Raw genomic sequence first — 16,904 nt, forward strand, 5'->3', positions numbered from 1 at the left:
ATCACTAAAGTACCATAAAGACGCTCCTGCCCATGACTTTAAAGTATTTTTTATTTAATCAAGAATGTATCAATAATGTGTTGGACAGCACGGGACACTCAGCCTAGGTGCGCATGTACAAGACACCATCTGTTTGATTTTATTTGGGCTGGTCTTATTTTAAACTACAGTACAGACAAAAAAAATGTAAACATGCACTGCAGCAGTTTGTGAAGAGCGGAGGTAATATATACCTTGAAAGTGTATGTTGAACTTGTTAAACTTCTTTCGCATCGTACATAGCCAACCATGCTAATCGGAGGTGCGGGAAAAGATACTTGAACGCTTGTCGATAAACATCACTTACGTAAACTCAATGCAACAAGAGACATCGTAAGCGAATCCTACATGCTGGTATAAACTACATCGTTCGTTTACAACATCGCGTGGGTGAATTCTATGCAATATCGTAAATCAAATGAGATATGTCGTTGACAATCGGCGGGAAGCGGCGGTGCTATCCACATGGCTGCGTTATCATTTTATGCGACCATGAAATTACGGAAATGTTCTTCAATATCAAGGGTGGGGAAAACCTGCAGCCCAAGGCCACAAGAGGTGTATGTAATGTGCCCATGGGAACCGGCGTGCTTGCTGCTTTTCGAACCAAGCTACACTTGATAATTGTTTTTTTACCCTTCTATCTGGCAACAAAACTGACACCTTTTTTTTACAAGGAGTCATGCTTGCATAGACCACAATACCTGCAGTCATAATGCAAACAAAAAACATAACTCTGATAATGTATGCACTGTCCTTGAAGTTGATTGGTCCACACCCGAGACAGCTTTCCTTAGAGCCTAGTCTCACATGGGTTAGAGTTATGTTTTTTTTTGCATTATGACTGCAGGTATTGTGGTCTATGCAAACATGACTCCTTGTAAAAAAAAGGTGTCAGTTTTGTTGCCAGATAGAAGGGTAAAAAAACAAATATCATATTTTTTACTGGCAAATGAGGTTCCAATGGTGTACAAGCTACACTTGTTATCTTTCTCAACTGGCAAACAGCCCCATGTATAGCGGTTTCACACCAACATGCGGAGTTTTCAACATGAAACTAATTGCTTGGTGAAGTTGCTGCGTTGGCAGGAGTGCGCAAAAGCACAAATACTGTCATAACGAGACTCAACGCATTCCCTTTTTTTTAACGTGCTATGAAAAGGGCCATTGTCTGAAACGTCCGCCTATTACCGTACTTTTTTTGTGAGGTCACAGTTGTTGTTGACGAACGTATCGATTCTTAAAAAAAAACATTGCTTTCAACAACTGATTGCATTATTTTTTCAGTAACAGTTCCGAGTCCTTGCCTGCTGGATTATATGTTTTGTTGAATTCGGATCTGCCGCAAGCGCCTTAGGGGCCGTCCATAAATGACGTCACGCGATTTTGGACGATTTTTGACCCCCCCCCCCCTCGCCAGGTCACACGGCGTCACAAAAAGTCAGACCCCCTCCCCCTCAAATATGACGTCACAAAGCTCTGCCCCCCCCCCCCCCCAAATAAAACAAGCTTCAAATCGTTTTAAACTATTGTCATTGTAGTGCGTATTTAATGTGGCGCTGCACTCTGATGTTGTAGGAGAAAACATTTATTAAAAAGTCTATTTAATTAAGTAGAACGTGTTGTCTATATTTATTTAAAGTTGCGCATTTTTATGTGACGTCACATTTCTCACCGGCTCAGATAATCGTCACCGTTGTTTGGCCGTCAGCGGGAGTCGAACTCGGGCCGGCCAGGTTCGTGGTGGCAGCGTAGCGCTAACCGCTGCGCCACCACTCCCCCACCCACTCTCACCACCAGCTGCTGCTGCTGTTGTTGTACCCTTGGCAGCAGCAGCAGCCGCACCCCCCCGAGTTTCTAAATAAAGACAGCGTCCTGTACAGTCGAAGGCCCCAGCGAGGGGGGCTGGGTGGTGGCGTTGGCGGCATGGGGGAGGCCGTGGACTGGGGGCACCGCAATGTCGAGGCGGAGTGGCGAACGGAACGGGCATTCGTGAAGGGCTTGTTTCAATTAGAAGAAGAACAACACCTATCTCAACTTCTCCAAACAGGAAACAACCCAAACGTGTGTGTGTGTGTTTGTGTCGACTCGGTCTCGAATGAGTGGCTGGTGTGGGGCGTAAACATCGCCACTAGGGAGATAAAAGCAGTCTGGTGTGGTGGTGGTGGTGGCCACCCAGCCCTCTCCTCTTGTGTGCCGTGCCGAACTTTATAGGGTGACACTAACTCGATAACAGCACTTGCCCCAAAAAGTCTGTTAAGGCTACACGGGGGATTCTTTGGTTTTTTTTTCGTCTCTATGTGGGTGAAACTAAATGTGTAAAGTCGTATACAACGGTTCTGGAGAATTGCAAAGCCCGCTTGTGACTAAAAACGTTGTAGAAATGTAACTTGGAATGTGCAACATTGATGCACACGGGTCGGTCACGATCTATCCACTGCATCGCCATCTCTCGCGGACTTGTGATGTAACGCCCTATTAAATAGCAGCTACACACGTGCCCATTTTGATGCAGCGATGTGAGTTTGTGTGCATGCGGAGACACATAAGTCACACCGTCTCTCTTGTTTCATCACGTGAAAATGCCGACAATAAATAAGCCAGTAATAGAATTATAATAATTAAAACCTAACGCATACATTCACACACAGATACACAGCTAAAGGAGGAAGATAGTTTTAAACTTTGGGAGCTGATATTGATTATAAACTGAAATGTACATGTAATATTATAAAACCTGATAGGCAATGATGACCATAAAAACATATATGGCCCCCAAACAATTCGAGAAGACAATTGCCATCCTGTTTATAATCCCAATTTAATGACGTTAGGGATATCCCCGGTACGAAATCAATCAGCGGTTGTGAAATATAACCGGCGGTACAGAGGTCAGGGCGTTGATCTGTGGCACTGTTGAAATTCTGTGTTCGAATCCTGGCAGCCACCGGGGAATAAAACCAGGCTCTCAAGTTTAAAGAGTTGATCGTCTCAGCCCATAACAAACAACAACAAAAAAACCCATAAAAATAAATTTGGTTCTGCACCTCATTTGGCAATATTCCATCTGAAAAATTAAAAATATTGGTGAGACTGTCATGTGATAAACATTACTCTCTGCGGTGGGGCAGGTGGGAAAAGTGTTGCCTGTTAGTGCGTGGATCAAAGGTCACTCGAAGGGATCTCATAAATAGTTGTGTGATCTTCTTGGTTCTTTTGGTAAAGCCACGTAGAAGGGAAATAATAAAATAATAATAAAACAGACCTGTTCTTCACCTGAGGACGGCTGCTTGCGTTGTGGCCGAAACGTCGTGAGAATTATTTTATCATGTTTTTTTTATTATTTTATTATTTCCCTTCTACGTGACTTTACCGAAAGAACCAAGAAGATGAATCCCTGCAGTCACGAAAGCTTTAAATCGAAATTTAGTTGTGTGATATCCGCTTCTGCGGGACCACGCTCTAACTGCTATTGCGAGAGTTGCGAGTATATTCTGGGGCTCGTGACGCGTACCCCAGATTAATTTGGGGGAGAAGACAAAAATAAACAACAAAATCCCTTGTGTGACTTGGTTGATGGCAAAGGCAGCAGGTGCATCAAAAGCAATCGTGGTTATGGTGATAGTTACCAAAAAAAAAAACCCACAAGCGCTGAAAAGCCATTCCCCAATCCGGACCAAAAGGCAAGGCAGAGTTGACCCAAATGGCCTCAGGGCCACGTGGTGGAAATGGTGCACAAACAACTTTGAAAGTCATTCATCATAAAAGAGGTAAGGGGCATCATGAAAAATAATATTACCACACACAAATGTCACAATAGTATCCCTAACCATGACTGGACATGGCACTTCGTCTCATAAATAAAACTTGACTTCTTCGCAAAAATACAAAATAAACCTTCAAAGAATGTAAATAAAAAAGATATTTCACAATCTCTCCACAAACACATGAAATGTCACTTGAGTAAGCCGCCATTGACAACCCACCAAGGTGTTGCAATCAAATAATTAAATCATGTTTAACACGTAGTAGGCTTTCGCAACCCATATTATCTATAATAGGTTTTTTGTTGGATTAGATCCCGTAAATATAAATGCGTCGTTAAATCCGCCGCAAACCTGACACAGCCAATTAGTAAGGTTTGTCACGTAAATTAGTTACTACGTGAGCACACCGGTGTGTTGAAGAGTAAACCCACAACATTTACAATGTTTAAATGTTTGTTTCCTATGCGCAGTTACGTGAATGTTAAGTATCGATGTGCATTGATGTGTCATTGAATCACTACATCAAACGCTAGATGCCCACTTGCTACATGTCAACGAAATAAAAGTTGGGATTCACCGTTCCTTGAGAAATCATGTAAACCGTGTGTAATAAAATATTATGACAGTAATCGCAAGTGACAATTTGTGTAATATGTCAAATGTGAGTCATTACAAAAATATGATAGAACGTGCAATTTCGTTACTAGTACAGCACACACAGGTGTGTTAGATAATAAACCAACATTTACAATAATTAAATAACGGATCAAGAAAACGCCCCCAACTACAACTTTTGGTGTCAAAGTGTGGCTCACTGCCTTGGGCACGTGACGAGCTGAGCTCAACTCCAAACAAAGATCTCCCCCGTGTAGCCTGTAACAAACTGTCGGGGCAAGTGCTGTTAGCGAGCACCTATGAAGGCCGGCACCGTGGCACACGAGGGGGTGGGTGGCCAACACCACGCCCGGCCGCCTTCGTCTCCCCGGGGGCGTTGTTTACACACCGCACCAGGTCACTCATTTGTGGCCGAGTCGACCTAGGTGCGGCCCAGGACCAGTTCAGATAATTATCGTCACTGGGTGTGTGGCCGTGAGCGGGAGTCGAACTCGGGTGCTCGGGTTCGTAGCGCAGCGCGCTAACCGCTGCACCACCGCTCACAAGCTCAACTCCACTCGAGAAGACACAGCAACAACAACAGCAATAATCAGCTTGGTGAATGTTTACTCTTGCCAGCCAGACCGGTTTTCTCCACCTTAAAACAAATCGCCTGCAACTCTGGCCATGGGCCAATGACTCAAAAGAGTTGAACGCGGCACTATTAACCGCTCTGCGTTTCATCTTCTTGGTTCTTTCGGTAAAGTCACGTAGAAGGGAAGTAATAAAATAATAAAAACAAAACTTTACCGAAAGAACCAAGAAGATGAATCCCTGCAGTCACGAAAGCTTTAAATCGCTCTGCGTTTGCTTGTTTTAAACTGTCGTTTGCTTATCCATTACAGTAACTTATGTGGTGGCTATCGATGATGGCTATTCGCACGATTTCGTGTTTATTTATATTTTGTACTATCAAAAAGGTTTTTTAAAATGACCGTAAACCTTTTTGCCATCTGTGCTTGCTGTGCCGATTCCCCGCCCACTCCTAGGGATCCTGGCCCAAACAAGTGCAATACTCTCGGTAAGGAAGTTGCTAAAGCATCACCCCCCCAGCCCCACTACTTGCAGGATCTCCCTAACAAAAACATGTCTCGACAAACGTCCATCCACAGCACTCCCCACACACACACCTTGCGTGTAAGTTTGGGGGTTTTTTATAGCTTTCCCCACCACGCCGTATAAGAATGTTTAACCCTTTCTGCAACAAAACAGGTGTTAAGATGTTAAAACGCCAAACAGAAACCTTTTGCAAGGAACCGTGTCTGCATTAACCACACATACTTGTGGTGAACATGCAAACAAACAAACACGCTCTGGTAATATATGCATTGTCTTTTAAACTGATTGGTCCACACCAGAGACAGCTTTTTTTAGAGCCTAGGTCTCAAACAGTGTTCGACCAGAGGATGCCAAAAGGCGAACAGCACAAAGACAATGCCACTATCAGAGTAATGAGAGCTCGGGATGAGCAGCTACATCATGGGACCTCCCTTGCCAGTATAAAAAATATAGGAATATGTTTTACCCTTTCTGGCAATAAAACAGTTGTAATAAGGGATGTCCCACGATTCACCACGCCGGTCAGTGCAGGGGGTGCAGGCGGCGAGCACAGATGTGGGGGGCGTACAAGTACAGTACAACGGACTCTTCTGCGCTGCCCTCTGCTGCCCACATAGTCGCCACCTCAGCCCGATGGCATCTTTGTTGTGAATGGTGGTCACCCACAGAGGCACTATCCAGTCGCAACCCCGCTCAACTCCTCTGCTTACGATGGTATCCGGGGCAGCATTCCGGGTAACTCGGTGAAAGGCCCGGATAAAATGCTGCCATTATAATGGTTGTATTTCTTGTCCAGTGCCTTTCTACCACCACCGTGCCCCTCTAGCCGAGCATCGCCACCGGGCCCGAACCAAAGACAACAACCCGCCGTCAGTGACAGGCACCAGCGGGACTCCTCCGATGAAAGTGCTTTTTAATGGACTCAGCAGATGAAGACAGAGACTCATTTGTATTCGTGCTGCCGAGTCGGTTGGATAGCCGGAAGAATCAACGGCGCTTGATGCCGAAAGCACGATACCTTGGCCAAAACACGGCCAAAGCTGCTTGCTGCGTGTGCCGTTTTTTCTCCAAAGCATCGACATATACGCTTGCGCCCGCGACTTGCTTCTCCGCAGGGATTTTTTCTCCACCGTAACTCAAAGCGTGCAGCAGAGTGACCGTCCGTGCAAAAGGCATCCGTTTTCATGAACGGTCCGACATTATGAAAACGAAGTTTCCTCTGACCGACCACATCGGTGGCACACTCACGTCCGAATGCAATCACTCGCCGACTCTGTTCAACTGTTTACATACAAATAAACAAAGTGTGAATAAGTGAAACCTGAGCTTTACAAATCAAACGAGTGAACACAATTGAGCCTACGCAAAGGGGAACACTTGTATATCCTTTCACTGCCCTGCCAAGGGTTTCCATCAGTGCCTATCGGCAGGAACCGGGGTCATGTACAACCATGCCCCTGTTCATAAACACGCTCCAGACCTTCCTCTTCGCTTCTGCCTCTAACCATCTCTTGTCCAGAACATACAGGATATACATCCTGTTGAAGAAAGCTATGAGCACACCCCTCATATCCTAAGTGTGCTTATATCCGATGTGTGCTTGTATCAGAAGTTTCACACTTACACCCACCAGTGCAACGGGCAAAGACGTCTTGCTTATAGGAGACCTGTGCATATTTATAAGGTCATGCTTGTGTCCATCTTATATAATCGTCACACTGTTTTTGTACGGCAGCTTGGGATAGACGCTAAGTAAATCGAAGCTCCGTTTGTAGTGTCGGGATTTCATCTTCTGGTGCCATCTCCGGCTCACGATTCCGCGGTCACATTCCACCGTCGCTGTCCACCCCTTGCCAGCAGCGCCTCGATGTTCACCCGGCATTCTTCCAGTTGCTATCCCAGTGTATGCACGGAGGGTGCAGGGGGACGTGCCCAAAAGAGAGTGTACTCCATCCGATCGCTGGGAGTCATTGGATTTCAAAAGCGCCACCTGGCAAATGGCGACAGCCGGGGCAAGTCAGATGGCACCAGGTCACAGTGAGGGGGTGGGCTGAGATGAGTGACGGGAAGGAATTAAGAGAATAACTTCCCCGAAGTAGTCTGGCGAATCGCGGCAACAGGACCGTGACAGCGGAGGACTTTGTTCGGCCCAAGCTGACGGAGGGGTAATGTATTGATAGTTTGCTGAATCGGTCTCTCAATTGAGTCGATGCAATTAATTTTGGAGTGACGATTCAATAAAAAATTATCTAAAGTTTGTATTTATTTAGGATTTTTATATCTATTTTGCCAAATGTTGCTTGTTCCATTGACCTAAATGCCCCATTTGTATATTTATAGCCAAAGTCAAAGTGATTTGCCGTTCAACGAGCAGCATTGAGGCGGTCCTCATCTATTGTTCAAAGCCCTGAGTCGGTGGTGGAAATTCCACATTCCTACAGCGGGGGCGAGTCTATCCATAGGAGAACCATGGTTGACTTCCCCACAAAGTGGAATTCATTGTATCGACCCCCAGAGCAATTATAGGCCGAGTAAACCCTCAACCAGGATTTGAACTCACAACCTTCTGAGTGCAAGCTAGGTACTCAAGGCACTGTATACATCACGAAGAAATGGGAAGAAAAACTAAGGAGACAAATAGAAGCTAATTTATAGAACTGAAAGAAAGAGAAAATATTTCCACTTCAGGGTTATAAACACCACTGGGGGCAAGGCATTGTAGAGCCACCCAGAAACAGCACAACAGGAGCACCCATTGTGTGGAGCCAAATCCGGGGAAAGCACAGGGCACCAGCTTCTTGGTTCTTTCGGTAAAGTCACGTAGAATGGAAATAATAAAATAAAACATTATAAGATAATTCTCACGACGTTTCGGCCACAACGCAAGCAGCCGTCCTCAGGTGAAGACCAGGTCTGTCGGGGAGACAGCGTCTGAATGAATGACGCTGTCTCCCCGACAGGCCTGGTCTTCACCTGAGGACGGCTGCTTGCGTTGTGGACGAAACGTCGCGAGAATTATCTTATTATGTTTTATTTTATTATTTTATTATTTCCATTCTACGTGACTTTACCGAAAGAACCAAGAAGATGAATCCCTGCAGTCACGAAAGCTTTAAATGGAAATTTTAGGGCACCGGCTATCGAAGCGCGAAGTCTGCGGGATTGGCCACGCATATGGGGCCAGCAAATATGCGAGCTAACTTGGTTGTCCGCTTTTGAGAGCCTTACAAAGTCAAGAGGAGAATCATTAACTTCACTCTGAACTTCATAGCAAGCCAGCGAAGATCGGCTAGGACCGGACTAATGTGTGTTCAAACGTCGGGACTCTTGAAAAGATTCCGGCACCCGAGTTTTGGACGAATTTCAATTTATCCAGGACTTGGGCAGAGGCACCAAACATAACTCATTGCAATAACTGAGCCTTGCAAACACAAAGGATTGCGTCAGCCTTTTCGCATGAGAAGTGGACAAAACAAGGTCTCAGACGAGCGATCTTTCTAAGATGAAAAAAGCTGCGATGGTGATGGTTTTTTTAACGAGCCTTAAATTATAGGGCCGAGTGGAAAATAACACGGAGATTTTAACAACCGGAAGTGCGAAAACAAAATTGTAGATGCTGAGAATCCACTTTCAGCAGTATCTCTATTTTCGCAACTGCTTAACTGCAGAAAATCAGACTGAAACCAAATCTTGAATAGCGGTCAGCATGACATCAAAGACGAAAGGGCCAGGGCAATATCCAACTTTGATACATTTTAAAGTGTCATCTCTAAAGCAATGGTATTTACTACTATACCGCTGAACGATCTGACCGAGTGGTGGCACGTAGATTCCAAACAAGGCCGGACCACGCTCCATGCCCTGAGGGACACCAACAGTGACATGGCCAGTATCAGAAAAAGGATGGGCCTAGGGCCACAAAATGTCTCTGGCCTGTCGAATACGACCGAAGCCACAGACGTGCCATGCCGGTCACCCCAACAGTTGCCTCAAGGCCATGGCAAAAGGACACCACGATGCGCCAGAGTCAGCAGCCATGAGAAAATCATTTGCGACCTTGACCAGGGCAGTCTCCGTACAATGCGCAACCCGGAAACCCGATGGAAGGGGCTCTAAAAGCCCATTTAATGTCCAGTGGTCTTGCAAGTGTGTTGCAACCTGCACACTCCTGAATCTTGAAACAGAAAGAGAAGATTCGAGATTGGTCGAAAGTTTGTTAAATACGCTGGGGAACTAGGTTTGGTTGTGTTGTAGCTTGCGCAGGAAGGGCCGTGGGATTTGGATCGAACAAACAAGTGATTGGCTTCGAGCTAGCAATTTCCGTCGATGAGACACCTGAAAAATGAGCCAATGGGCAACCCATAAAAGTTCCTGGAGACTCGGCCAGACCAGATTCAAACAATGTGGAGGAATCATTGGATCGGATATTTTCAACCTTCGATGAAACGGAGGAAGGCCTTGCAGAGCTCAATAGTCGGTGATAGGGGGGCGACTGCACGGCAGGTTTAAGAAGGCGCTCGACAATTAAAAAAAAGACAACGTGTGGCTACGCTTCTTAATCTGAATAAGCGAGGACTGCAAATAAAATTTGGCACTATGCAGAGCAAACCGATCATTCGGAAGGTGGAGCTTGCAAGCCTTGTCATGAACTGTACGAGCAGTGGACCTCCATTTCTACTGGAGACAGAGCACGACGGCCTTCAGAGGCCCAACATGCTCAATGGTGGTGCAATGTCTTGCAGGATAAACGTGACGAGACGACACGCGGCACAACTTGAGAACACACCGCGGGAGCCGAGCGGTAATCATTGCGTTCAGCACAACCACCGTGGTCTCAAGCACCGGGCAGAAACTACACCAGGCACCTTAGCGCATCCCGCTTGTCTTTACAGCGTATATCTCGCGCGACAAGGCAAGGCTCGCCGCAGGCAAGGGAATGCCAAATGGGGTTGCGGCTCGCTGGAACTCACCCAAGCTGCCTTGGCAGATGTCCGTGCGCGTCGCTCCTCCCACAATGAATTGCGGGTTTGAGCATATCTCCTGTTAGTGAGGGAAGCGGTGAAGGGGGCAGCACAGCAGGTAAGAGAAAAAAAAGAGGAGGGGGGTGGTCAGATTATACACACACCCACACGTGCAAAAGCATGCAAGGCAAAGAGAGAGAACCCCCGTATAGCCTGAACAGACTTTTAGGGCAAGTGCTGTTAGCCATTAGCACCGATGTAGGCCGGTACGGCACATGAGGAGGTGGGAGGCCAGCACCACGACCCGGCCGCCTTTGTCTCCCCAGTGGAGATGTTTACACGCCACTCTGTGTACTCATTTGAGGCGGAGTCGACACAGGGGAGGTCCAGGACCTGTTCAGATCATCGTCACTGGTGTTGGCCGTGAGTGGGGATTGAACTCCGGTTGCTAACCGCTGCACTATGGCTGCCGACAAAAGCATGCAAACACACACAAGGTAAAGGCATGTTTCAATTCTAGTCATGAATGCATGTAAAACACACGTGCACATTCACACGGACACGAAGTTATGCGGTCATAATACAGTGTTAGGAGTCACACCATGCCCGGTAGTTGTGCAACACTGTACACACTAAAATGACAACGCCCAAGAATGGATCTTTTTTTTCAAGTTGAGAGCCTGTAACCACATATAATCCAACCCTCGTGAGGCATAATCCATAATTTTAGTGAATGCCATGCTAAACAACGTGCACATTGCAAGAGTAGAGGCCCTTGAGGTGGGAATGTAGACATTGCCAAGAATTCAAATCATGTTGTAAATCAATGCATGAGGATGAAGACCGGGTCGATATTTTGAAAACGTGACACATTTTTTACTGATTGGCCATGTCGGGTGGTGGAGGGTTACGACACATTTATAAATAACGCGATCTGACCCAAAAACCTATATTATGAATAATATTGGTCGCGAAAGCCGACGTGTTACATTTTTACCTATATTGACGATTAAATCACCAAACTTCGTAATACGTGTGATGAACTTCTTTCACACCATACGTAGCCAACCGTGCTAATCGGAGGTGCGCGGGGGGGGGAAGTATAATAAACTAAACACAAAAACGCAGTTCTAAAGAAATGAGTGTTCAATCGAGGTTTCAAAGTGCATAGCTCCAGTGACTTCCTGATATCGTAAGGAAGAGTTTTTCCAGACGGACGCGGAAGCGCATCTAAAAGCGCGCGATGCAGTGACCGTCTTTGTTCGATGGCCTAGCCAAAAGCCGATGACCGGATTTCGCGTGATGGCTTATGCTCCTTGACAACATCAGCAAGGTATTGCAGGTTTATTTGTGGCAAGCGGTTAGTGTGTAATGAGTGCGACCTTTTAATGCGTATGTTAAGCAATCGAAAGCCAATGCAGCTCAGCGTTACCATCAGAAATTAAATTACCACCATCGATGCTATAATCGCCACGACTGCTACTATTGCCATGGCATCTGTCAAAACATGCAATAATCACTATACCCAATAACCACAATACTATCAACACCACAACCATTAATACTATCAACATCACGATCACAATAATCACAAGTTCACCACCGCAGCCATGAATATGAACACATCACAACTGCCATCACTTTCAAATTTGAATTCTCATCACTACCATGAACATCAACACAATGATTACCACCACCACCCCTACCAACACCATCAACAAACACAATTACAATAACTACCAAACATCCATCATCATCTTCATGCCTAACTCCATTGTCACCAATGACTAACCACACGACCACCACAAACAACAAAGCCATCAATAACAACACCATTACAATCACAAACAACCACCAAGACCATCAGCAGCAGCAGCAGCAATATTAACATCAATACCAGAACAATCCTACAACATCCACCAACCATAACACCACGACCAACACTGTTATCATCATCATCTATGCCTCCACTAACTAACCACATCGATATCAATAAGACCACCATAACAAGCACAACCATCCACCAACATCACCACCACCACGCACCGTAGGCCGACGCCACTGCACTCCACGTGTCTTGGACGAGCCGGGTCCCAGCTCCTTGAAGCCGAGGGAGCTGGCCGTGGCGGGGAAGCGGTCGTCCTCAAAGAGGGTGCCGTTCTGCAGGCACCAGCCCCGGATCTTCTCGAAGTCCTGGCCCAGGTGTTTGCTGGACCTCTCGCTCGTGGTGCCTACGCCTTCCGCCTTGTCCAGCTGCCTCTGCAGCCGCGCTGTGATGCCGTACACCATGGTGTCTCCCTCTGAAATTGACCGAAGGCATTCGTCGCGGTCGTTACCATCGGAGGCCGTGCTCAATCCGGCGCTGGATCGAAGCCACCACCGCCGCCGTCCCTCGGCATCCTGAAATGCAAATAACACTTTATACCGAGCAACGGCACGCCACCGGTTTATTTCATCGCTTTCGTCTCCTCGGTGGACTTCGAATCCGACGCACTCCATTCCTCGGCTGACATTCCGTAGTTATTCTTGACCTGCATCCATCATCCGCCATCCCTTTCCAGCCACGTGCATGCCCTGCCCCAAGCCCACTCACTTTAATATTCAGGTTGGATGATGTCATGAACGTGAGTGAGTTCTCTAATCCATGCGTCTGTCCCTCTTTCTATCTCTCAGTGTTTTATTACGACCATGGATGGATCCGTGTTGGCAGAAGGTGTTGTCTTATACAAACGGGTAGCGATTGGAGTGTAGGAGTGGTGGTGTGGTGGTTAGCGCGTTTTTAGAAGATCAATCAGCATCCTGGGTTTGATTCCCGTCCACGGGTTGAAATTTAAGTGACATAACCTGACCTCTAAATCGTTATCTGTTACATAACCTCGCCCCACGGCCCTGAACCAACTCGCGTTGAATCAGAATACAGAATGTATTTATACCGGAGAAATCCGATGAGCTATAAAGATCTTTTTCACACGTACGTACCAGTAGGTGGGATTCAAAACGTTACAAGAAAACAAAAACACGATAGGAGTACACACTATTGGAAAGGTAAACAAATCACTTTCAAATATATACATGAAATACAACTACAAAACTATATTTTGTTATCTTCCCAGGTAAAGCCCACCGAACTATTAGCTTCTATTTCAGAAGCGACCTGGCCACAAATGATCGCTCAACAAAGTGGCTTATCACGTGGACATTTACAGCAGCAAAGTCTCACACGACCCATAAAGACATGGGGGGGAGGTTCTTCATCATCATCATCATCTAGCAGTGGATTGACAGCGATTACATAACGGGTCACGGAATAACACGGACCAGGCCAGCTAAGCGTGTTTTTAGTGTAGCCATCCTGATACGTACACATAAGAACATTTAGAAACGGGTATGAGACTCTAAGAGATACACTCATTTTACACGCAGACATTTGTTACAATGGTCTCCATCCTCCGCACTTCTGTAAAAAGTGTTTCCTTTTAACGAATGAAGCCACTCACGGTTGGCTCGACTTTACCATGAATTGTAACGCTTAAAAAAGAAATAACACGATGGAATGTACGACTAATTTTTTTTTTTACACGCTGCATTGTATTCATTAATCGCAAACATGTGCCAACAACACACGCCCGACTTAGTTTTTTTTACTCACAGTTTCAGACTCTCTGTGATGCTCTCAACAACCGACGCGTCTCTCTGCTCTCTCTCTGTCCGCTGTCTGTCGACTCGGCAACTTGTCAAGAGTGAAGCAGCATCAGCTGGGAAGAGACGCGCGTGATGTTAGTAGCAGCAGCAGCAGCGTCTGCTTAGAGAGATCAGCATGAGCAAACAGCAGCAGCAGCAGCTGATGCTTGCTTGCTTGTACTCGTCGTTTTTGTTGTTGTGCTGCTGCTGCTGCTGTTTCAATTATTTTTTGTTAACGCTGTTCCTTGCCCCCCAAAAACTGCTCTTTCAACTTGGCACAGACGTTGAACGTCGTTCGTTGCTGCTGCTGTTGTTGTTTCTACTGCTGCCCGATTCTGATGCTGCTGCGGAACAGCAGGAGATGATCTGCTGCTGCTGATGTAGCCACTGATTCTGCTGCTGATGTGTGTTGTAGCCACTGATGCTGCTGCTGATGTGTGATGTGGCCACTGATGCTGCTGCTGCTACTGCTGCTGATGTGTGTTGTAGCCACTGCTGCTGATGTGTGTTGTAGCCACTGCTACTGCTGCTCTCACTGCAGAGTAGAGGTCTCTGCTGCAATACGACGTGGCTTGCGTCACCGCAGGAACCCGCCCTTTCCTCCGCGAATATCTCCTCCCGTCCACCCCCCTTGCCTCCCCCGCTCCCACTGACTTCCTCATCAGCGTGCCACGTTCAAGCGTTGCCAGATCTGGGGGACATAGAAACCTTCAGATGTGTGTGCGTGTGTGTTGGCAAGAGCGTGTTTAATAAACGACAACTGCAGTCAGTGTTGCCAACTTCTGTAAAGTGGGACGTGGCTGAACGAAGTTCTCCATAATAAAAACATTTCTATTCTGCTCGAAATGCCACGGCCGATTAAAAAGGAGTTGAAAGAGAGAAAAATAAACAAATGAGAATAGGGTTTACCATTTCTGGCAATAAAACAGTTGTGTTAAGATGTTAAAACACCAAACTGAAACCCTTTTTCAAGGAATCCTGTCTGCATTAACCACATATTCTTGTGGTGAACATGCAAGCCAAAGAACACATGCTCTGGTAGTATATGCATTGTCTTTGGAACTGGTCCACACCAGAGACAGCTTTGTTTAGGGCCTAGGGGGCGTCCATAAATGACGTCACGCGATTTTGGACGATTTTGGACCCCCCCTCCCCCCCCTGGTCACACGGCGTCACAAAAAGTCAGACCCTCCTCAAATATGACGTCACAAAGCTCTGCCCCCCTCCCCAAAAAATAAAACATGCTTCAAATCGATTTAGACTATTGTCATTGTAGTGCGTATTTAATGTGGCGCTGCACTCTGATGTTGTAGGAGAAAACGTGTATTAAAAAGTCTACTTAATTAAGTAGAACGTGTTGTCTATATGTATTTAAAGTTTCGCATTTTGATGTGACGTCACATTTCTCAACCCCCCCCCCGTCACACATCGTCACAAATGTCTGACCCCCCCCCCCCTAGGTGCGTGACGTCATTTATGGACGGCCCTCTAGTCTCAAAGAGTGTTACACCAGAGAACAGAGAACTCCAAAGGGCGAACAGCACATCGGCAATGCCACTATCAGGGCATTTATATCTCGGGGTGAGCAGCTACAATATTGGACCTTTCTTGACAGTATCAATAAATTAGTATAGGTTTTACCCTTTCATTGCGTTAAGATGTTAAAACACCAAACAGAAACCTTTTTCACGGAATTCTGTCTTCATTAACCATATATACTTGTGGTGAACATGCAAAAAAAAACATTGTCTGGTAATATATGTATTGTCTTTTAAACTAATTATAGAAGAAAAAACACAGCCGTTGTTCGTGATGCAAAAGCCATCAGCGGTTGCTGAAGAAAGTGACTGACTGACAGCGGTCAAAGATAGACAACTGTGGAACCGATTTAATCTCTCTTTTTTCGTTTAGGCCTCATCAGCAAAGTATAATTACCAAGTCTCACTGCTGCAAAGTCTGCCACTGGACTATGAGAACCAAATTTTAACCCCCCCCCCCCCCAACTTCAGTACTTACGTCTTATGATGCGAATTAACTTGGTTAATGCCACCCAACACTGCAATCACAAATGTAAATAACGAGAAAACCCTATAATGGAAAAATTAGATTCTTATTTCCGGCCTGCACTATGCAAACTGATGGTTGTCCGGCCAGCACAATTGTTTTTCTGTTATGATGGGGTTTTATTTCTCTCTCATATCCATTTACAAATACGATTAATGCCACGGCCGCCGCACTGCAGGGCCACATCGCCTGCGGGGAGGCGAGTGGGGCTGCGGGGTGGGCATAGACGGGAAGGGGGGCTTCTTCAGCCTCCAACGTGAGAGGTCCCTGACGGCGGATGGAGGTGGGGGGTGGAGAGGTAGAAGACGTTTACACCATTGGAACCTCATATGCCAGTAAAAAAATATGATAATTGTTTTTTTACCCTTTTATCTGGCAACAAAACTGACACCTTTTTTTTTACAAGGAGTCATGTTTGCATAGACCACAATACCTGCAGCCATAATGCAAACAAAAAACATAACTCTGATAATATATGCACTCAAAGACAATGCACAATTAGAGTATGAGAGCTCTCATACTCTGATGGTGCATTGTCTTTGAGTTGTGCGCCTTTTGGCGTCATCTGGTCCAACACCATGTGAGACTAGGCTCTAAGGAAAGCTGTCTCGGGTGTGGACCAATCAACTTCAAGGACAGTGCATACATTATCAGAGTTATGTTTTTTGTTTGCATTCCG

The 16,904-nt window shown here is 46.1% G+C and overlaps 1 protein-coding gene across 1 annotated transcript in view; it reads right to left on the minus strand.

The window, feature by feature from the left end:
* LOC133341336 (calpain-1 catalytic subunit-like) overlaps positions 1-14,716 on the minus strand; it is a 43,970-nt gene extending 29,254 nt beyond the window's left edge. Inside the window, exons 1-3 of the mRNA XM_061549876.1 lie at positions 14,130-14,716; positions 12,527-12,780; positions 10,490-10,559 (exon numbers count right to left, since the gene is read on the minus strand). Coding sequence (XP_061405860.1) covers positions 10,490-10,559; positions 12,527-12,769 — 313 coding nt within the window. The 5' untranslated portion in view covers positions 12,770-12,780; positions 14,130-14,716. The remainder of the gene's footprint in view (positions 1-10,489; positions 10,560-12,526; positions 12,781-14,129) is intronic.
* Between the last annotated feature and the right edge of the window lie 2,188 nt (positions 14,717-16,904).

Source organism: Lethenteron reissneri, chromosome 11 (assembly GCF_015708825.2).
Source record: "Lethenteron reissneri isolate LAM-NWPU_2019-01 chromosome 11, ASM1570882v1, whole genome shotgun sequence".
Taxonomy (NCBI): Eukaryota; Metazoa; Chordata; class Hyperoartia; order Petromyzontiformes; family Petromyzontidae; genus Lethenteron; species Lethenteron reissneri.